Source organism: Neophocaena asiaeorientalis, unplaced genomic scaffold, assembly GCF_003031525.2.
Source record: "Neophocaena asiaeorientalis asiaeorientalis breed wild unplaced genomic scaffold, Neophocaena_asiaeorientalis_V1.1 scaffold166, whole genome shotgun sequence".
NCBI lineage: Eukaryota > Metazoa > Chordata > Mammalia > Artiodactyla > Phocoenidae > Neophocaena > Neophocaena asiaeorientalis.
In genome coordinates this window covers 2,906,052-2,929,239 of record NW_020174933.1, presented here as the reverse complement: position 1 = coordinate 2,929,239, position 23,188 = coordinate 2,906,052, and the positions used below count along the sequence as shown (strand labels likewise).

The following is a 23,188-nucleotide window of genomic DNA, read 5'->3' as shown; positions in this document are numbered from 1 at the left end:
AGAATTTCAGGCACTTCCCTGGTGGCGCAGTGGTTAAGAATCCACCTGCCAATGCAGGGGACATGGGTTCAATCCCTGGTCCGGGAAAATCCCACGTGCCATGAAGTAACTAAGCCCGTGCGCCACAGCTACTGAGCCTGCGCTCTAGAGCCCGCGAGCCACAACGAGTGAGTCCATGCGCCCAGAGCCCGTGCTCCGCAACAAAACAAGCCACTGCAATGAGAAGCCCACTCGCCGCAACTAGAGAAAGCCTGCGCCCATCAACGAAGACCCAACGCAGGCAAATACAAATAAATAAATAAATATATTAAAAAGAAAAGAATTTCATTAATTTATTTGTATGAGGAGATACAAATACATACCATCCCTTATTTTTTGAAAGTTCTGCTCTTTGAAAGAGATTCAGGAGATTTGAAACTGTCACTTCTGAACTAAACTGTTGTTTGAAAATCTAGAGAGAAAAAAATACCCATAAATTTTTGCTTGCTTCAAATATGGTGCTTGTTAAACGAACTTTAAAAAATTATGAATTATAAAGAATTTATCTCCCAAGAATTCCAGTATAATTTAAAAGTTCTATGAGAGCAATTTCACAAGAGTGCCATTCAGGATCCAATTTCCCAGGATCCCTACGTGTTTACTACTGGTAAAAATTCACAAAGCACTTTTCCTTTTTAAAAGAACTTCCAAATATATAAAATTGTATGATCTAATTACTCCCATGTGCTTTCCCCAACCAGGCTTAAGTCTGTGCTCTCAACAGAACAAATTTCCAGTGAAAGAATAACTTCCAAATACGCTGCTGCCTAGAGCAGAGATTCATGTGAGAAGGGTAAGTAAAAATTTACAAACAAAACATGCACATCAATGAACAACAAATTCACTCACCTCAAATGCACTTACAGCTGACAAGACAACATCTATGCTATCATCACCTAATCGGGTTAAAATAGCTTCTTTAATGAAAGACTCATCGATACTCTCCTGAGCAATAGAAAAAAATATTAATTTAGTTGTTGCTAAAACCTCTGAAGACTTTACATTAGAAAGAAAGTATGGTTTTGTGAAAAGCACTCCAAAATTCCAGTTAAGGAACACAGGTTCTGCTGCCCCAGATGCGAATTCAAAACTAAGCACACTCGCGTTGAACCAGGCAAACTCTATAAGTCCTTTTTAGATGAATAATTGTTTGGTACAAACTCTTTCCAGTTTCCATTGAAAATATAATAAGATGTGCAATTAAAATACAATTTTGCATTAAAGAGTTCATCTTGTTAAAATGAGAACCTAGATTTTGGGAGAGCACAAACTAAAGAACCAGAATGTCTAAGTTTAAATCCCAGTTCCACCACTTACTAGCTGTGCGACCTTGAGCAAGTTACATAACCTTCCTAGGTCTCATTATTCTCATCTATAAAATAGGGCTAATAATGATACCTACCTCAAAGGGTTGTTACAGGATCAAATAATACATATCAATACTTAAAACAGTGCTTTAGACATAGTAAGCAGTGTTAAAAGTCAGCTTTTAATTTTCACGGTTTTTACAAGGATGATGACACGTGCTGATGACAGTGCAGTCTGCCCCCAAAAGTTCATATTTTTCTTTTAAGTAACGAAAGAAAATAAAGCATAAAATCATTCACAATAACAGAAAAATAAGACTGCTAACCAAACTGAATATATCTCTACCTGTAGGTGGTGAAAAGAAAAAAAACAAGTAAATAAGCCCACAGAAAAGAATTTATGTCGGAACATTGGGAGACAAAAAGTAAAATCCCTAAAATTCATAAAACTGAAGTCAAAGTTTAATGCCAAATGCCAAAATTTTCTCAAAAGCTAACAAGTAGCCAAATAGCCCAATGTGGAATTCGAGAACAGAACAGAACCTATGTCGACGTTAACAGAGAAGGGAAAAGGAAATCAAAGCATGCAAAGACAGACATTAACTGCAATTACAATACTAAGGCCTCTAAGTTGAATGTATACACTGCCCTTCACTGAAAAAACTAACAAGTCCAGAGGAGGACAGGGTAGGACGGGATTAAGAGTAAAAGCAGGAAGGGTAAGAATGGCTTCAGGAATATTAGGAGATTCCAGGAATCTCGCTTTTTATTCTAGGCGCTGAAATCTTCCTATTACAACAAAAAACAGTATTCACTGAGTTTAATTATCCAACAAATCAATGAGACAAACCTACCAGCAATTTATGAAAGAAACATAATTTGTACCAGATCAGAAATGAATCAAGCCAAGCAATATTTTTCAAATTTGAATACGTCTACCACTTTAAAAATTATGTATAACTCTTTAAAAATATAAGAGAACAAAAATATTTTTAAAATATTTTTTAAATTACCAATTGAAAAGTAAAAAAACTAAAGAAAAAAACAGTAAAATTTAAAATTAAATAAACTTAACGTGGTAATTATGATTAGCTGAAATTAAATTCTACTTGTAATAAGAATCTGGTTTTAATGGCCATGACACAAGTTTAGAGTTCAGTGTGTTTATACTACTATGTGCTATGGAGAAACTAAACTCTGGTAGCATTTTTATCTAGTCTAGAAATTTTCCAAATATGCAAACGGTAGTACATGAGATGATTTTAGATATTAACAGATGAACATTCTCATTTCAAACTGTATTACCTACAATAAAATGTACATACAATTAGCACTTCAAACGCATGATTTAAAAGCTATGAAAAAGATGAAGAGGATAAAGAAGTATCAACTACTAGGTATAAATTAAGTTACAAGGATATAAGGCATAGCACAGGGAATATAGTCAAAATTTTGTATTTACTTTGTATGAAGTATATAATCTATAAAAATATTGAATTACTATGTTGTACACTTGAAATATAATATTGTAAATCAACCATAACTCAATTTAAAAAAAAGAAAGCTATGTGAAAAAATGAGTCCATTTAAAAGAAACTAAAGAAAAATTAAAAAAAATAATAACATCAGTGGTCAGCTAATACAGCAAAAAATTTGCTTGAATGACTAAAGTTTGGAAAATACCGCTCTATTTGAATCACTGCAAAGTCTTTGTAAAATATCATTTTGTTCCAAAGGCTTTATTTACAAATTAAGTCAGCTTCTGTACTTACTATTAGGAGCCACCAAAATTTTAAAGCCAAATGCAACTGGCAGGTACCGAAATCATGAACAGGGCTCCAAAAGCTATCATTCTGATGTCCCCAAACACGCTCATGTTAAACTTAAGACTATCAAATTCAAATTTCAAAACTAAAAAATTCTCAGATAATTTATGACCCTCTGTAAATTAATCCATAAATCCCAGGTTGAAAAACTCTCAACTAAAGCTAACCTAATCATCTGCAACGTGGAAACATATACAGGTTAAAATGGTGGCTTCTGGCATGTATGGTCCTAAATCTTTGTCCAATGAATGCCCATATTCTTTATTAGGCTTATCTCTATAATTAAACAGTATTGATTCTAGGTGGTAACTTCAATTTCTTATTCTAGAATTACACTGCTCATCATAAGGGTAAAAACATCACAAATGAAGGCTATCTGACACAAACCTTTGATGTTGTCATGACATTTTTCAGATGATTAATGGCCAGAAGTCTCACAGGAGCAAGTGGATGATTCAGACTGAGCATCAAGGAGGTATCAGAATCTGCTAAAAACTACAGGATTCAGCACAATTACCACATGATCTCGCCATTCAATCTGAGCAGCACATGATCAAGAAGAACCAGAGAAAACCACCCCGAGCTGCCCAACTTATTCAGTAACAACCATCTAATTTCAGAAACCAAAAAGTACACCAAACTGAAAGTAAAAAGTAAAGCACAATCTTTGTCTCCAGAACAGAGTATGAGTAACAGCAGATAAAAATTTGTTTTGTAAATGTTGTGATTTCATGTATACTTGTGTCTACATGTAGGTTTAAATTAGTGAAGTAATTCTATGAAGTGATTTTGTATTCTTTACGTATATCTGATTCCAAGGTGAAAAGCACCTAAGATAAATCACTGTATTAGCGCCTAAATGAAAATATAAATCAAAAAAACTGATCACTGAAGAGAATGCAATTCATCTAAATGATGTAACAGTGACACTCAAATTAGTGACGACTTTATTTATGTATTGATAATTAGACTACGAAGGAAGTCTATCAACATATGGTTTTGGAAATGAAATACCATTAAAGACGAAAGTCTAATTATGGAAGAGAAAAACCCAAACAATCATATTTCTCTTCCTAACATTTATTTTCAAGGCTAATTATAAGAACTACTTAAATGTCTAACTTCTAGTATAAAGACTTAGGGCGAATCACCAGAAAATTTCTGAAGTTCTAACATAATCATGAAACAAAATCCACTTCCCTTTTCCTAATCAATGACTTAAACAGCCACACGTGGCTGGTGGGTTCTGCGCTGGAAAGATAAGGGTACAGGAGAAAGATAAGGAACACTAGAAACCTACGTTAGGCCATCTTTTGGTGATTGCTGATGAGCATCATATACAAAATTTCCAAACGCTTTTCCAGAAATAAGTATCAGGTTCACAGTTATCTAAAAATCACTGTACCCTTCTCCAATTATTTAATTCCTGCCTTAGAGTCTTACTTCAGCTAACTACGCAAACTGTATAAAATCTTCTCTCTCTATGAAACTTCCCAAACAGAAGTGAAGTAGCAAATTTCCTTCCAGAGCTTTTCAACTAACCACACAAATACCCATAAGTGTCATAATTCCCCCGAAAAAAAAGTTACCTGATACTTTCCACCACTTGCAGAAAGAGAGATAAATTGGTGAAAAAGCTCCTGTTTTTTTAGGTCTGTAATTTCCTTTAGGCGTTCCTCTAATACGGCATCTAATGTTTTGGGATATCTGGGATGAAATTAAAGAGTTCATTATTCGTAACAAAGTTATTAACCACACACACCATACATGTATAAAAGAAAAAATATAATTTTTTAAATTACTGAGATTGAGACTTAAATTTTTGACAAATGGAACATATAAAACCAAATGATATTGATCAAGTTTGTTACTATGACTCTTTCAACAACAGAAAGTCTATATAAAAAAAAGTATACTCTCCATAGTCCCCACACAATCCCTATTTTCCCTTATATTTCAAATATATTTAAATCCTATAATTGTCCCTTCCTGAAAAGGAGAACAGTATCTTTACAATTCATTCACCATATTAAGTTGTGACTTGTGAATCATCTCTTTATAAAACAAGAGGTACACATTAAGAAGGGCACAAACACAGACACAACTCACCTGCTTTCTACAAGTCTGATAAGTGGAAGAAACTGCTCATTAAGCAAAGATACTTTATTAGAATCGATTTCTTCCTGTGAGCTATATGAAATATACTCCTCAAAAAGAAGGCTGCAGAACAAAGCAACGCAGACATGAGAGTTACTATTTATTGAATACCTACTACGTTCTAGGTGCTTTAGAAATATTTTCTCTGTCAGACCTCTACAAGATAGAAATTAGACTCATTTTACAGATACAAAAACTCAGACTAAGAAGTCTTATAATTTGCCTGAGGTCAAACAAGAACAGCAACAAGAGGCAATCCTCAGTGAGCCCTATTGAGCCATAAAAAGTAGAGCAGGTTTTCCACCCCTGTCTGAGTCCAGAGCCAAGCTCTCAACAGTACTTTGCATATTTAACCTCATTGAATTCACAAGCCAACTACGGGAGCAAGAGACAAATGATACGCCCACCGGATAGGTACCTGCCCAACGATACACAACGGCAAACCGAGATCCATGCAGCCTGACTGTCAGAACTTACTATTCTACTAGCCGGAGGCGATAAGATTTAAACCTACATCTGACCACCATGACTACATTCTTTTCAATGCATCGAGTTGCCCTTCAAATAAGAAAAGAAAACAGGAGGCTGAACTACCTTTACTTCATGCCAACCCTCAATATTAAGTTTCTAATTGATATTTACTGATTACCAACTGTGATGTATTGTTTCAGGCATTTTGGTCCACTTAGTACTAGGAAATTTTAAACAACCACAAATTACATGTAGTATAACCCAAATTTACTTTCACTATTAACTTTCCATGACCACATATAAGCACTAAAGATAAACAAGAGAAATTACATGTTCTGTTGCCACAATTATTGGACTAAGTACTTATAATTAGATGAAATGGCATGGACAAAGCAAGAAATACATTATAAAGGGATACTGGAAAACTGTTAGCCAACCCTCAAAAGTATACTAAGCCACAAAAATACAAATCAAAAGCATGTCAAAAGTAACAGCTTACCTAGCCAACAAATGGTCTAAGTTGTTCTTCAGGTATATATTTGTAAGTATGGCTTCTAAGAGTCTCCTATAGATTTGACCATCCATCTCTTCAGTTTCTTCCCCTAAGCATATACAGCAAATTAAAATTGATTGGGGAAAACTTTTCCCGCATGTGTATGCTATTAAGTTTTTTTACAGCAGAAAATCTTTCTACAGGAATAACTTCAAAACATATATATAACGACATCCACCTTTTTACCTATTTTCAAAAGTGTACGTCACCTGTTTAGTCATTTATATCTTTTCAAACCACTTTTGTATACATTACCTTCATTTATCTTTTACCTGAAATTCTCTACATTTTTTAAAAACAAGTACTATCCATTGTAAAGCAATTATACTCCAATAAAGATGTAAAAATAAATAAATAAAAATATAAAAAACAAAAAAAACAAGTACTATCTTGCCTCTCTCGTGAATGAAACAGAAGTCCAAAGAATATAGTCTTTCCCCAGGCCACACTACAAGCGGTGAAGTTGGGATCTGAATCTACATCTCAATAAACCATCCTGAATACAGGCTAAACTTCATCTCAAAGCCTCCTTACCGAACCAAGAGCTGTCATCTTCCATTCCACATTTATGAATGAACATGAGCCCTGGCTTCATTACTCATCACCATCAGAACAGGAAAAGTACACTTTCATTCGTGCTAGTCATGTTTCTGAAACTCACGTTTAAACTGAGATGGAGTTAAGCAAATCTTATTTTCCAATAAATGGAAATGACTTTCTTAGTATGTCTTTCTTAGTCCAGTAGCAACAGGAGTTGCTACCAAGTATTTCTTCCTTGTCTTTCTATATTTATTGAAGGGTGAAAAACATATAATGCAAATAATCACCTTCTAATTAACTTTTGGGCTTTTTTTAAATTTGGATTTTCATGCATGAGATTTTCTTGATCTTATATTTTCAATGACTCAAGGGAGAAAAACTGTTTTAGCAACTGGATATTTATTGTAAATGAATCACTAAAGTTCATTAAATACCTAAATGAGAAGGGAAAGTTGTACTGAGTAGAGTTCTGTTTTAAAATAATTCCAGTCTTTTTCATGTAGAGACTGTGTGCGAACACATATTAAAAAAAAAAAAAAAAACACTGAGCATATTACTCATTTTACAAGGATTTCCTTTAAATCTGCTCCCCACCTCAAATGTTTCTCTATTCATAAAAATAGATACATTACACAAAAACAATTAGCAGAAACTCTAAGTATCTTAAAGATATTAACAAGGATATGGTTCCTATTTTAAGAGAATCGCATCTGAGAAAGGAAGTTTCTGGTCACAACATGTAAAACCACATACCTGTAACATGATTAACAATGGAGACAACCAGATGGGGAAGCATGTAACGCAGAAGAGGACTGATGTCGTATGTTTCAGAAATCCCATGAAGTAGTGTAACAAGATCAGGAACAGTACATAAGTGAGGAAATGGCCTTTGAAGAAGCAAGACATAAGATGTTGATTTCACAAGTTAGACAATGAATGGCAATTTTTAAAAATAGTGTAAAATTTATCTTATGAAAAAAAACTATTCAAAATAACTTCATTCACTTGTAATTATCACTGCCAATTCAATTATACGTACTTTTTCCCCAGGCTCTCTGGCTTCTGTCTCTGCAGGAGCACTATCAAGCACCCCAATCCATCCTTGACCAGAGAGGGAATTCTGGTCAGTGTTTTGATGATCTGTGAAGCCAAGGAATTGACGAAGGTATCTTCCATGGTCACTTTCACCGAAATCTGACATATTATCATGTACGTCGCAGCTCTGTAATCTGGTAAAGATGATTTCAATCCCTAAATATATTTTAAAATATAAGGGAAAAATGACAAACTGTGTTATTTTATCCTACTTAAAATGTTACTTTACTTTGACAAATTGGAAACGTCATAAATTAGAGATTAATACAACCTAACACACACTGAGAGTCAACACTCCTCGGAAGTGAAAAATCAAGATGTTGGCCCCTTTTCCTGAGGGGACATGGAAATGAGACAAGTCTCTTGAATGACAGAAGGGATCTCAGAAGGTCTCCCAACTCAAACCTCCACAACACATCCTAAGAGGAGCCAAGGAGTCTTCTTTTATGTGAAAACATCCACCTGTGTAAGGGAGACTTCAATCAGGAACAGAACAGTGCCTAACTAAAGACAATAGTTTTGGGACACTGGTGGGAAGCAAAGCAGTTCCTCCATCGGGAATCTGGGACGGTGGGAGGCAATGAGGCACTTGGGGAGAAGAAACACTGAGAAGCAGAAGTCAATGCAAACGGAATGGTAAGAGAGCCTCTGCCCTGATGAGATTTTCTAATCCGTTCTCTTTCCGCTGAGGTAACATGACTGCTAAGAAAACAGATCTGGGAGAAGATGGCAGGGCCAAACAGCCAACATTCATCCCTAAGGAGCCCTAAGATCCCACTCTGGTAAGTTTTTAAGAAGTCATATTTTTTACCTATAAATTAAATCTCATTAACCACCTGAAATAAATTGTCAATGTAAAAACACTGATGTCCACGTGAAATTTTCAAAAGCAAGAAAATTCCTTCAGGTACAAAATAATCTACTTTACACATGAGCAGGGCCAACCTTTTGAACATATGGGAACAGCTTGGCAACTATATTGTCGGATAAGTCCTCGGCGGTCACCAGAGCAGACACGATGGTAGAAGCATAGAAAGTTAAGAGCACCCTCAACTGAGCTGAGCTCCCAGGATACTCAGCAAAAACCTGGAAAAAACCACAAACCACACACAGTTTTAAGAGTGAAAGGCCAATCAGATGAAAGTATAAAAATATTTACAGCCCTCCTCAACTACTTCAGGCTGACACTTTAATTTTACCATATGTAACATTACATAAACACATCTAACAGTTCAATGAAATATGACAAGAATGAACAACCTTCCTGACATTTTTAGACTGTGTCTTTGTTTAAACAGTCACTGTAAATAGAATCTGGCCAGGAAGAGAATAATTTATTTTTGTAGAAAAACAGCTTTGCTAATGAAAGACTGATCACTGCTCATGCTCCAAAACAGCAGATTCTTTAAAAAAAGGGCACTTCTTCAAAGTCCCACCATTATTAGAGTAGGCCTTCATTTGTTTTCTGTATGAAGAGGAAGTTCTAATGGAATTATATGTTCATGAAACAATTTACTACTCACCTTCACAGATTTTGTCACCAGACTACAAATGAAATCCATGAATCCAAGATCTTTGTAGCAGTGGGTAACCAAAGTTCCTTTAGCTAAGGGCACTCCAGATTGCTATTATAGACAGAAAGAACCAGCTATTACTTAGGACATTCATCAACTCATCATTATTTTTAAAGTACCTACCAAAGTAACACTTCAAACTGCTGCAGTTCATAAATACGAAATATAGTCTTTCCTTATCGCTGTTGGTAAAGATGAAATTAACACATAAAATTGTGCAAACTTTAGAAATTCAAGAGAAGGCCAAGCAATGAGTGTGGATGTACTCAGTGAAAAACGCTTACTTATCACGTGTTGCATTTTGATATGTATTTATCTAAATCTGGATTCTCTAGATTCTTAGTAACTCTACTGGTTAAATTTGGTTTTTGAGCCAATGTGCTATGGTTCTGTCACTGCTTCAGAATAACACAAGTAATAGAAACAGAGAGGAACACGGTCAACTTATACTGCTCTTCCCACTGCCTAGCACTATGCATGGCATGTATTAGTGCTCAATAAATTTTGAATAAATCAATGAAAAAATAATTTGAAGTGAACTTTAATAGGTAAGGGGGGTTTGGGTACCTGAAACAAGCGTGCCTAGAGAACAGCAGGGTCTGTGTGTAGACTAGGGGAAAAATAATTTTGATGTTATTAGCAGAGTGAACGTCGAGTAGTTGGATTAAGAAGCTTTATTTTAGGTTGGCCTTCTCTTCTTGAACATTCTTTAAGTTCAAGTGCTTTACATTCAAACACTTAAATTTTTCTTCTAATTAAAAATTCCCATTCCCTTTCTTTTTACTAATTCTGACCATGGACCTCCTGTCATCACCCATCAAGTTAACTCATTCCACAGGCCCAGCCTGTTAACCTACTTTCATCTCCATTTGCCCTCCTGCTGGCCTGAATCGCCGTGCTCAACATTCAGTAAAACTCTTGCTAACAACATACATCTACTTTCCTCTACTATAGATGCAAACAAAGTGATAATGGCAAGTCAGTTGTTTTACTACAAAATCATGCTATCTGATCTTAGCCAGAGCTATCCTGTAAGACAACCATCCTATTATTCATCTATAAATTAATTTTCTAGCTTCTTCTTCACAACTTTAATAATTTCCAAAGTCCTTCAAGTTATCCTTATCCCTTTAATTTTTGTAAGTATTTTATGCATTTCTTCACCTCTAACTTGTTTTAAGCTTCTCAGTTCCAAAATTTAAAATGCCAGACAGCACGGTATAGTGGAAAGACAAGCTTTATAATCAGATCTGGATTCAAATCCCAACTCTGCCACTTTAGAGTTACATGAACTTTGGCAAGTAACTTAATTCTCTGAACCTGTCCTCATCTGTAAAAATAGAATTTTGTGAGAATCCAAGATAATACAAATTGCCTATCCTGATATCAGGTACTAAATGAAAGCCAGCTATTATTCATAACAGTTTCAACTGGAAGTTAGGAAATAAAAGTGATGGAGGTAATACTTGGTCTACTCTCAGGAGCACCAAAGACTTAATTTTTTCCAAATTATACCTTTAATGAAGGTTTGCAATGATTATAGATACATGTCATTCAACAATCATACCTTAACTGGCAATAACCAGAACCACTTGTGCTTTGAATTATTAATTTTTAGAAGCTGTATAACCCGCACAAATATTCTTGTCTCGTGGTATGGGAGAACACAGGCAATGAGGCTATCCTGATTATAAAGATGGATATGGAACCTGGGGAAAAAAAGCAAACAATTCTGACACAAAACTTACAAGCGTGTATTTCCTTACATGTCCAAACAGTGTATCAGTGAGCTAAACCCACTTAAAGCAACCATACAACTATAAGCAAGGTATAGCTCACTTAAAGCATAGGCATGAAAGTACTCAACAGGGTTTGCCAATTCTCATGCAGTAGCATTTTAAAATATTCACTATCAAAATTGACATCCATTCACTGTCTCTCAACTTTTTTTAAAAATCCATTATTACATTAACGTGACTTTGGGATCACTGCAGTCAAACCAACAGAAAACCAAACTGGTCAAGTAGGCAGCAACACTCAGCTTCTCTCCATGCTCCAAAGTTCACCTTCCACAGCTTAGTTTCCTCACCTCACCTAACTATCATAATCCTAAAACCAGAAGACTAATTATAAAGAAAATCATATTATCTTCTCTGAATAAAACAAAAAGATCAAATTACAACCATGTTTAATTTGTACATGAACTTTACAAAACTTGGTATTGGTCATGCCACCCTAATAACATAAAACAGATTTATTAACTCTGTCAGATCCATTACATCCTGTCTAGTCTTTAAGATCTAACTCAAATGCATTCTTTTTCAAGATGCTTTTCTTAATTCTCCCAGCCAAGTGATCCCTCTTACATCTGTCTAAACTCTCCTATCCTTTCACCTGTACCTTTCTTACAGCACCACACCCCTTGCCTTTCATTAGTTCTATAATACGGCTTTAGTACTAGCCAAGACATCACTTTCTCCATGAAGCTTTCCTCAACTACTTCAGGCAGCACCACATGCCCCAAACTTTGTATACACCCTTATTGCGGCATTTCTTTCAAAAGAGTAAGAAAGGGCAGCCTATTCATCCTTGTATTGAACTTACTGTTTGCTAAATAAATAAGTTACCTGAATTAATAAATGCAAAACCAAACGTAAAAAGTACTCCTTACAGTAACGATCTATTTGGGGTAAATTAAATGCTAGAAGACAGAGGGAAATAGTACAGGTTTGATTTTTTTTTTTTTTTTGGTCTGATGAATCTAATGAAACGATAATGAGAAGACCCAGGTTACACTTATGTTTTCTCAATGATTCACTGGCTTCCCTTACCCCCATGCCTCTAATTAATGAAGTGGAAGCCTTTCTACTTTTAAAACACACATAGGAGAAAAAATTAAAATGTGTCAACTATGATATAATACCAATGTAATACAAATAAATGAGAAAATAAACTGAATAAACTTACTGAGACAATTTCCAAAGTAAAGATCAGACCTTGGAAACAAAATTTGCATCTCTGCTTACCAGTCATGTGACTCAGCCTACTTAACTCTTCTACACCTGTCTTCTCAACTGTAAAATGGGGATAAGAGAAGCATCTCCCCACAGGAATGTCGTGAGCGCTGAGATAATGCACACAAAGTGCTTACCAGAAGGCCTGGTGTACAAATGTTCAATACATTTTAACTATTATTGTTTTTCTTAAGTTATGGTATTTTAGAGAATACTCTTACCCTGTTCCCAAACCTTTTTTTTTTGTTGTTATTTTGGCAAGAAGTTTAATAACATACTTTGCCCCAAATATGCAGTAACAATTTGTAACGGCAAACTGACACAAGCCCCTCAGAACTAATGAGGCTAGACTATTTACTCAAGATCTTCAGTAGTTCTACTTCTCAGTATCAACAGAAATGAGTTCAACAGTAAAAGGGCATGCTTACCTCACCCAATACAAATTGTGTTAATCTCTTAATACACCTGATTTTTCAACTTTAAACTTTAAATTTAAAAAAATCAATGTTATTAGTCCATAATTATTTCCGTAATTCCATTTGCTACCTGTGGATCAACCACTCCAGACACTTCTGTGCCGGCTTCAGCAGGAAGTAAGGAGATAGGTGGATAAGAAATAATGAAATGTTTTCATCCAGCTGTTTGTTCACTGCCTTGGTCTGAACGCTCCGCTCCAAGGTTTTTGCTAGCTGGCTGAACAACGGTGCTTCAAAACGCTCAAAGGAAGGATCGATACCAAGCAGCTCTTCCAGGCCAGTGCATCCTAGGAAAAGGCCACTTTATTTAACAATTCTTTGTGAGCAAACTCATCTCACCCCTCTTTTACAGTGTTACTTTCGCCTAAAACTCTCTGAATTCTTTTAGCATATGTAATCTGTAATACAGTCTCAAACATAGATTTCTAGTTTCCAACATAGAGAATAAATCTCATCTCACCAACTAGGAGAACAGAAAGTACCTTCTGGCAGGGGACCTTTTTTCTTTTTTCAATACAATACAATTTCAATACAATACAATTTCAATACAATAATTAGGCCAGTCCTAGGAAGGCTCCTCCCCAACCCTCCAGCCACAGCCCCCCCCCTCTTTTGACTGTTCCTCCTTTCTACAGCTTAGACGACCCCCCAACCTTGTTTATCACCTGTGACATTCAGATGCCGCTGCCTATATACATTTCACGCATCTAGCGCACGGCTCTTTGTTATTCTCTTTCCCCTTAACAATGTAAATGAGCTTAGCAAGTTAGAAACCGCTAAGGAAGAGGGCGGGTCAGAAAAGAAAACAAGAAAATACACCAATATCCAGGAAACACACGCTTCCCAGAGCTTTCCTAAGTTAAAGGGTAGCTCACCAATGGCAAAGGCGGTGTCCTTGTCGATGGTGGCCGCTTCCTTGGGATCAAACAACAAAGAGGCAACTTCATCTCTAGATAAGAGGCTGGGATCACTTTGAGGGAGGGCGAGTCGTTGGAGCTGCTGAGCTAAGGACGTCATCTTTCAGGCCAGCGGATTTCTAAACACACAGGCTAAGAAACATAACCCCGTGAGAAGCCTCTACAAAATTAAGAAGGTGGCTTAACAGTAAGCAGCAAATGTCTCACGTACAAGCAACTTTCCTCCGTACTCAACGCGGTCGCGGGCACATCACTTGCTGCCCAGGGACTCGCGGACGCCGGAGGTGCAAACACTAAAGCAACAGCGTTAACAGCTAATTACAGCCCCGGGGGCCGCGCCGAACGTTTCTCAGCCACGACTCCGCGGAGACTCGAAAACCCGCGGGCACCTTACGCTCCCCTGTATACCACTCCGACCCACAGCTCCTGCTCACCCGGAGCTCGACTTGGGGCAGGACTCAAGAGGCCAACGAATCTTCACAGCAGGTCCCACGTGGTACCAATAAGTCCAGCTCTCGTCCGGAAGCGTGGACCACTCCTCGGGCGAACTTCCGGTTTCAGGCACTACGGCAAGTGAAGAGGTACAAGCTTGCCGGAATGAGAAAAGGCGACTCCGCCCCCAGGCGGTGAAGCCCCGCCCCTCCGCTGCGCGGGACTTCAGGCTCAGGATCTGCGGTCCGCTAGCTGGGAGCTAGTGGTTGGTTCGTTTTTGGCTTGTGGCTGGAAGTTTCAGTTTCTGGGCGGGCCTTTTGTGTGCTTTAAGGTTCTGTAACCGGAATCATTCATTCAACATATACGTATCCAGCTTTTACTAGGTACCGGCAGCATCGCGCAGTGATGTCACAGCCCGGGTTCATATACCCACGCTAACGCCTTTGGGCGGTGTGAGCTACACCGAATTCTCATCTCTCTGTTTCTTACCTCCTCTATAAAACGAAAAGAAGCTACGAATTTCAGGCGATGAGCTACTGATCGCGGTGCGAGCCGCTCTGCACATTCTGAACACACCCGTCTAGGGGCTTGGGGGCCGTCCCTTCCTCCACTTTGCATTCTTGGAGGCCACGCATTGTTTTTTGTTTGTTGGTTGGTTGGTTTAAACTAAGCCTGGTGAGAAGTAATTTACAAATGAAATCACACACTTCACTTTAGCAATTCGATGAGTTTTAACAAAAGAATAAGCAGGTAACACTATCTCCCCATTCAAGACATAGAAAGTTTCCATCGCCCCTAAAAAGTTCCCTCTTGCCCCTTTGCTGTGATGCCCACCCCACTGCCGGCCTCAGATAACCATTGGTCTTCTTGGTGTCACTATAGATTGGTGTTGCTGACGACTGTCCCATATGGATATACAACAATCTGTTCCCAAAGCAGCAGTATGTGCCCAAATGGAGTGAACTGGCCTCTCCAAGAAGCTGCACAGGACACAGGAGTGAAATTGGATATCCTACCTATCTTTTTTGGATGCATTCGTTTCTCTTAGGATGTGGAGCTCTTCGATGCCAGGGTGTCAGTATTCCTCCTTGGAGACTGTTGGAAACAGAGTTACAGTTTGAGGGGCTCACTTCTATACTCCGTGCTGATCTCTCCCTTTTGTGAACACAATCTTCCGTTGTGCTTTGCTTTAACAGCATTTAAAACAACCAAAAAAAATCTTTTCAGTTATTTCTACAGAGTTAATAACCTCCTTTTGCATGGGGTGTTGATTGCCTTGTAGTGTGGTTTTTCAAGTTCTGGTGGTATCTCTTTCATCCTTAACAACAGATCTCTCAAAGGAATTTTTTTTTCTTTACAAAAGCAGTCAGTTTGGGGAGAAGTGAAAGTAGTGAGAAATGAAAATCAGGCCTATTTTTATCCACAAAGACATATTTGGTTTTTTGCCTAAAAAAAAAAAATCCTCATATTTTTAAAAGCTTCATCAAAGTGAAAATAAATGGAAAGTTACCGCAAGTATTTGGTTCAACCATTTTTATGTCAGTTCCAATGGTGTATGGTACCGTGTGAATTTTACTTTAGAAGCAAACTAGCAGGGCTTCCCTGGTGGCACAGTGGTTAAGAATCCGCCTGCCAATGCAGGGGACACAGGCCCGAGCCCTGGTCAGGGAAGATCCCGTGTGCCACGGAGCAACTGAGCCCGTGCGTCACAACTACTGAGCCTGTGCTCTAGAGCCCGCGAGCCACAACTTCTGAGCCCACGTTCCACAACTACTGAAGCCCACATGCCTAGAGCCCGTGCTCTGCAACAAGAGAAGCCACCGCAATGAGAAGCCCACGCACCGCAACAAAGAGTAGCCCCACTCGCCGCAACTAGAGAAAGCCCACGCACAGCAACGAAGACCCAACACAGCCAAAAGTAAATAAATATATATTTTTAAAAAGAAGTAAACTAGCAAAGAAAAAGAACAAGTCAGAGATCCATAAACATAATATTCATTTCAATAAGCTTTGATTTAAAAAAATATGCCGTGATCTTGAGTTACATCTTTTTCTCCAGAATTTCTCTAGAATTCTCATCTAATTTCTCCAGAATTTAAAAAGAATTCTTTTGATATATTCCTAATTGTTTTCTGATTATTACCACCTCAGTTTTTGTGATTATAAGCCTGTCTCCTGGTTTGATTATTCAGCCGAGGACCAGAGCCAGTGTCCTTTCTCAGTTGTTATTTGAATTTAAAATATTGGTTATAGATCATCTGTAGCTCTGCAATTCCTCCTATCTTATAATCCTTTTAACGCCTTGTGCCATTTTACATTCATTAAATCCAAAATTTTAGCCGTAGTGATACATATTTCTTTTTTTTTCTTTTTTTTCTTTTTTGCGGTACGCGGGCCTCTTGTGGCTTCTCCCGTTGCGGAGCACAGGCTCCGGACGCGCAGGCTCAGCGGCCATGGCTCACGGGCCCAGCCATTCCGCGGCATGTGGGATCTTCCCGGACCGGGGCACAAACCCGCGTCCCCTGCATCGGCAGGCGGACTCTCAACCATTGCGCCACCAGGGAAGCCCGTGATACATATTTCTTGATGCAAGTGTAAACATTGTTTTCAGAGACGGTATTTTAACCATGCATTCTTACATCTTATGGGGGATGTCATATGGCAGAGTGATGATTCTACTCCTTATTTCAGTCACTCTTCATAGCAAGGACTCTACCCCCAAAAAGCAAATTCATAAGTGATTTGAATGAATGAGTTCTTTTTAAAAGGATTTTTAAAAAGGACTTTTAAAAAGCCCTTCCTCACCCCACTCCCCTTTAATCCAGAGCATGGATACTTTGATTCATTCCATGTGTACTTTATACCAGGCTAGGCATATGGTGGTGAACAAGACAGGTAAGTTCTCTACTCTTGCGGAGCTTACACCCCACCAGGAAGAGACAGATAAAAGGCAAACAGGTAAATCAGAAAACCATCAGGCAATGTAATAAGGGGTCTGATGACAATAATACAAAGCCATATGATAGGGGTCACAGAGGGAGGGCATCGTTAGTCTGAGTGGTTGGAGAAGTACCCTCTGAGGAGGGAATATTTATGCTAAGACTTGAGTGACACTTCTTGATAAAGTGGAGATATCTCCAATCACATTTACTCCATTTACTCCAATCACAAGAGGGCTAATTTCTGCCCATCAAATACACCATGCTTGTATTTTCCTCATGTCACTTACGGCTACCTGAAATGATCTGATTTGTTTGCATATCTATTTATTTCTTGTATCCCCTCACTAGAATACTGTCTCCATATAGGCTGGCATGGAGCCTGCCCCTATGATATTGGAGCCAGGGCAAGGATACAGAGGGGCACACACCTGTCAGTCTAAATACTTAAGAGTTATAAATCAACCTCACACATGGTTACCTCGGATATGTTATAACCTCCAATTTTGACAAGTAAACAATTATAATGATAACATGAAAATGTTTTCATACGGCTGAAAGACAGCAAAATACAAAAGATGGCAGCATTTAATTACCATTGTAACTGTCTGGGTACAATATTGATTGGCTGATGATTGTGGATGAGTAATAAAGATATGTAGAGCTAATACATATCCTATATATTTAGCCCATAAAATTTTGCCTTCATTTCAGCAAAGTTACCAATTACGTTGTTTAATCCAGACTTGCATTATTTGCGTTCTATTGGCAAAAATGATAAAAGAGATTAAAAAATAAAATTTAATTACATTCAAAGTGCACAAAATTTGAATATATTTTCAAAAAATATAAATTATGTAAAAATAAATACATTATATTTATTTTTTACTTGTTTTCAAGAGAATTATCTTCAAGAACGCAAAAGTACAGATTATAATGAGAACATTTTAAATAAAATTAAATTAAGTTAAAGGTTTCTTTTTAATTTTTTGGAAAATTTTATAACCTTATTTCAATAAAATGTTTTCATAAAAAATTATTCACAAGTTTATTAATCCATGTCTTTCTAGTTGCCAGTGTAAAGAATCAGTATCACCCTTCATTCATGTTATATCTATATCTACCTATTTTTAAATGTAAGAGTCCTATGAATTCTTTAATGTGGTTAAAGGATCCTCAGCTACCACATCCAATTTTTGAGAACATGTAGTACAGTAATTCCTGAGTACCTCCAGAACCATAAATTGGAAAACAAAAGGAAACAAGATGGGCTTCCCTGGTGGCGCAGTGGTTGACAGTCCGCCTGCCGATGCAGGGGACACGGGTTCGTGCCCCTGTCCGGGAAGATCCCACGTGCCACGGAGTGGCTGGGCCCATGAGCCATGGCCGCTGAGCCTGCGCGTCCGGAGCCTGTGCTCCGCAACGGGAGAGGCCACAACAGTGAGAGGCCCGCTTACCGCAAAAAAAAAAAAAAAAAAAGGAAACAAGAAATTACATGTTTGGAACTACTTAGGAATAATACTTTACTATGCAAAAATGTAATGTGTACATGCAGTCTGAAAGGAAGATTGTGACAAGTTCATCAATTTATCCTTTCTCTTATCTAAGCACTTCCAGATTCAAATTTTCCCCCTACTCTGAAGCAGTGTCCAGAAACAGTACAATCCACAAACCAGAACATTCAAACAGGCTTTTTTCTTTTTTTTGAGGACACAGGTTAAGAGACCTGTTTCCCTGAAATTTAAATATAAAAATCAGAGACTGGAGATTCAGAGTTATAGGATGTGCAGACCTAAGTGGCAGTTTTTGAGGGACAGGCTTCTACATTAAAAAAAAAATTATTTCTTATGTATTTGTGATATCCATGCTCAGACCTTATGCTGGTCCAAGGATGGTGTTGAAGACAGGGCTTCCTCAAGTTTATGGCTGAATCCCTGCTACACAGTAAAGTGCATGGTATATGGCTGACAATAAATATTTATGAGCTGAACAAATGAATGAATGAATGTAAATGTGTGTAAGCTCTATCTGTATCTCCTTCCTGTTCAAGAAATATGTATCAGAATGCAAGTAAGAGTAGCATTGTTACAGGAATAACTTAGAATTATTCTAACTATAATAAAAGTAAATCATTCAGAAAATTCAAAATTGTATTTTTAGCAGATTACTTGCATCATATATTACAACTGATGGCATACTGTCTCCTTGAAAATGTATCTATTGATCACAAACCAAGTAAGATGTACCTAATTAGCACTGTAAATGCAGCATGTGAAATCTACATTTTAGTCAAGTGCCAACAAATACATGACTAGTTCAATGACTGAGAAGTTAAGAATTTGTTTCTTCATGTTGCATCCCAAACAAAGTAATCTACATTATTATGAGGTTGAGCACTGTGGTCTTGCCACCCAAAATTGCAATGATTTTTCTGGTTATTTTGAAAGCCATTGGTAGGGAGCTGGGAGTTGAAAGAAATGGCTTGGAAATCAACCAGAGCAACTGGTATAATTTCAGGAACCAGCAGATGGCACCAGAGCATCTTCCTGACCCCGGAGTGCATTCAGCTATACCTCCAGGTACCTTCTGTGGAGCAGCAGTTTTCTAACTTTTAAAATTTGAAAATGATGTACAATCATATAAAAATTGGTTAATTAACTCTTCCATATATTATAACATGTAATAAAAATAATGTTTTTCAACATTATTTTAGAGAACCACGGGACTTTAAAATGTTTATATTTTCTTAGCTAATGAGAAGCATTCAAAGTCATCTGTTTGATAAGTACACTAAACGGTAGGTGTGGGTAGCCTGAATCCACCTCCCGCCCCTGCCCCAGGCCCATCCTAACTTAAATTCCATTGAATATTTGCCACTGGAAAGATTTTTTTTGTTTAGGGTAATGGTGAAGTAGAGAACCAAGAAAGCCAGCAAAGTGGAATTAATAGGGTTATCAGAAAATCCAGGAAACTTTGGGTGGTGCTGGTGGGGGAAGGACTTGGCTCTGTGTGAGCTGGATTTGAAGAAGAATGTGGGGCAGAGAGAGGAGTTTTGGGGATAAATTGAAGAGCAGTTCCCTGTGTGAGATGATATTAGATAGACAAGAAGTAAATAGAAAAAATAAAAATCTTTTGTTTTGTGTTACATTTGGATTCTTCCTTTGGTATTTTTAAAAGAATTCTATGAAGATTTCAATTTATTTTCAGTTCAATTTGGGATCCAGACTAATATTTCTTGTAGTGTAACTCTATGTTGTAGCCAGTTTCACGACCCATTTTATGGAATTATTTAAGTATTGTAAATAAAGTGACAAAAATACCATTATTTCCTAGTGACACGATTATATACCTAGAAAAGTCAAGGGTTCAGTTCTAAAAACAACTGGATATAGTATGGAATATGGGAAGCCAGATCAGTGCAAGTATATACACACAGACGCACAGGCACACATGTGGCGTCACGAACATTTTATCTGTAATTGTAGAAAAACAAATTGACAAAATAAAGGTCAATTTCCGGGCTTCCCTGGTGGTGCAGTGGTTGGGAATTTGCCTGCTAATGCAGGGAACATGGGTTCGAGCCCTGGTCTGGGAAGATCCCACATGCCGCAGAGCAACTGGGTCCGTGAGCCACAACTGCTGAGCCTGCGCGTCTGGAGCCTGTGCTCCGCAACAAGAGAGGCCGCGATAGTGGGAGGCCCGCGCACCGCAATGAAGAGTGGCCCCCGCTTGCCACAACTAGAGAAAGCCCTCACACAGAAACGAAGACCCAACACAGCAAAAATAAATTAATTAATTAATAAACTCCTACCCCCAACATCTTCTAAAAAAATAAAAAAAATAAAGGTCAATTTCCAATAGCAAACACATACACAGAAGTACCTGAGAGAAAACTTATATTCACAAGATCTTTGTGAAGAAACTATAAAAACCTTTAGAAATTAAAATGAAAGATTTGAATGAGTGGTGAAGATTGATAGCTATATTATGCTCCTGGATAGGAAGACAAATATTATATAAAATTTCTGTGGGCCATCCTCAAGTTAATTTCCATATTTAATTCAGTCTTAAGAAAAATCCCAGAATGGTTTTTTAAATTTGACAAAATGCCTCTTAAACGGATATAAAAGAATAACAGAATAAAATTTAAAATTCTCAGAGGAACACTTAATGGAAAAGTATAATAGGGAAGATTAGCATTATCACATATTAAAAATATATGACAAAGCACCTGTCAGTAAAAGAGCATAGCTCTGGGGCAAAATTAGACAAATAGATCCCCAGTACCCAAGAGGTGATCCAGAAATAAACTCCAATTTAAGTGCGTGTTTAAAATAGTGCAACGTAAATATCAACAACAATCAGGGAAGAAAATTTTCACTAATTAATGTTGGGGTAAATAATTTGGATGGAGTAAAAAAAAATCAAAATAGATATGCACTTCAACCCATATGAAAGAAGGGATTCCAGATACCTAAAGAAATTATAGTTCTGAACTGAATGGAGTAACAGGTACCATTTTTACACTCTCACTGGAAACAACCAAAACGAGGACAAAATATATGAAACAATGGCTTTCAAGACACTGTACATCAGGCAATTAAGCTGCCAGTGATCCTAGAAAGACATGACATAAACGAAGTGAGCCCCATGGTTGTCCCAGTTTACTGCCTTGGGAGAGTCTCCTGGCTGCAGCCCAAGAAGAGGAAACCCAGGCAGAACACAACGGACCCTCTGAGTTGAAGAAATGGAGCTAAGAGTCCAGGGAGGACAAGGTGGCTGGAGATTGTGGGTCAGAGTATGAAGTATGAAGAAGTATGAAGAAGAAAAAACCTCAGAGAGGGCTCTGAAGATATGCAGAGGGTCCGCCTCAGGTAATGGTCAGCACTTGCTTGTGAAGAAGCTATCTCAAGCTGAGGAAAGAGTCATCTGAAAGGATCAGAGGGAACAATATCTGTATTCACCAGGAATGAAATTCTATCCAATCATGAGGCTTTCATCTCACTCATGTCACCAGCGAGATGAAAGTCTCATGACTGGGTAGAATTCATGGAAAGATCTTGCCTCAGAAGTGGGGAATAATTGCCCCTGACTGACCACTGCTCCAATCCCACCTAACATCTTAACAGCAAGACATGGAAGATGAAACTGTTTCCAAGTAACCTAACTACATTCCAGAGCAAAACTCAAGCATGTCTAAAGGAAAACAAAAACAGCCAGCACCCAACAAGGTAAATTTCACAATGTCTGAGACATGCAACAAAAAAAAATTATGAGGCATGCAAAAAAAGGAAGAAAACACAACATGCAGTGAGGAGAAACATCAATTGAAACAGACACAGAACTAACACAGGTGTTAGAATTAGCAGACAAGGACAATAAACAATTGTTATAACTATATTCCGTATGTTCAATACGTTAAAAGAGATATGGGATACTAGAAAGAAAAGAAAAAGACCTACATTGAACTACTCGAGAAGGAAACTACAACGTGTGAGATGAAAAATACACTGCATGGGTATAATGGCAAAGTAGATATCACAGAAGAAAAGATTAGTGAATTTGAAAGCATAGCAATAGAAACTATTCAAATGAAACACCCAGGGAAAAGAAAATTTTTTAAAAAAATGAACAAAGCATCAGTAAACTATGGGACAACTTCAATTGGACAATGTGTTTGTAATTAGACTCCCCAAAGGAAGGGGGCAGGCAGAAAAAACATTTGAAGAGATAATGGCTGGACATTTTCCAAATTGATGAACAATGACGAATCCATAGATCCAGGAAGTTCAATAAACACCCACACAAGAAACAAGAAGAAAACGACACCAAGTCTCATCATAATCAA

General features: G+C 37.6%; 1 protein-coding gene across 4 annotated transcripts in view; it reads right to left on the bottom strand.

Annotated features, from left to right (window-relative positions):
- The window catches only part of HEATR1 (HEAT repeat containing 1), a 47,719-nt gene extending 33,195 nt beyond the window's left edge, over positions 1 to 14,524 (bottom strand). The window contains exons 1-14 of one of the 4 annotated variants that reach the window (XM_024761453.1): positions 14,404 to 14,524; positions 13,928 to 14,101; positions 13,123 to 13,339; positions 11,130 to 11,271; positions 9,512 to 9,613; positions 8,934 to 9,074; positions 7,933 to 8,144; positions 7,647 to 7,780; positions 6,300 to 6,402; positions 5,282 to 5,392; positions 4,762 to 4,879; positions 3,560 to 3,667; positions 889 to 984; positions 363 to 451 (exon numbers count right to left, since the gene is read on the bottom strand). In XM_024761453.1, coding sequence (XP_024617221.1) covers positions 363 to 451; positions 889 to 984; positions 3,560 to 3,667; positions 4,762 to 4,879; positions 5,282 to 5,392; positions 6,300 to 6,402; positions 7,647 to 7,780; positions 7,933 to 8,144; positions 8,934 to 9,074; positions 9,512 to 9,613; positions 11,130 to 11,271; positions 13,123 to 13,339; positions 13,928 to 14,069 — 1,715 coding nt within the window. In that variant the 5' untranslated portion in view covers positions 14,070 to 14,101; positions 14,404 to 14,524. Of the gene's footprint in view, positions 1 to 362; positions 452 to 888; positions 985 to 3,559; positions 3,668 to 4,761; positions 4,880 to 5,281; positions 5,393 to 6,299; positions 6,403 to 7,646; positions 7,781 to 7,932; positions 8,145 to 8,259; positions 8,387 to 8,933; positions 9,075 to 9,511; positions 9,614 to 11,129; positions 11,272 to 13,122; positions 13,340 to 13,927; positions 14,102 to 14,180; positions 14,318 to 14,403 lie in introns of those variants that run through there. The other 3 variants (XM_024761454.1, XM_024761456.1, XM_024761457.1) reach the window with 3 other exon arrangements.
- Positions 14,525 to 23,188: the final 8,664 nt, after the last annotated feature.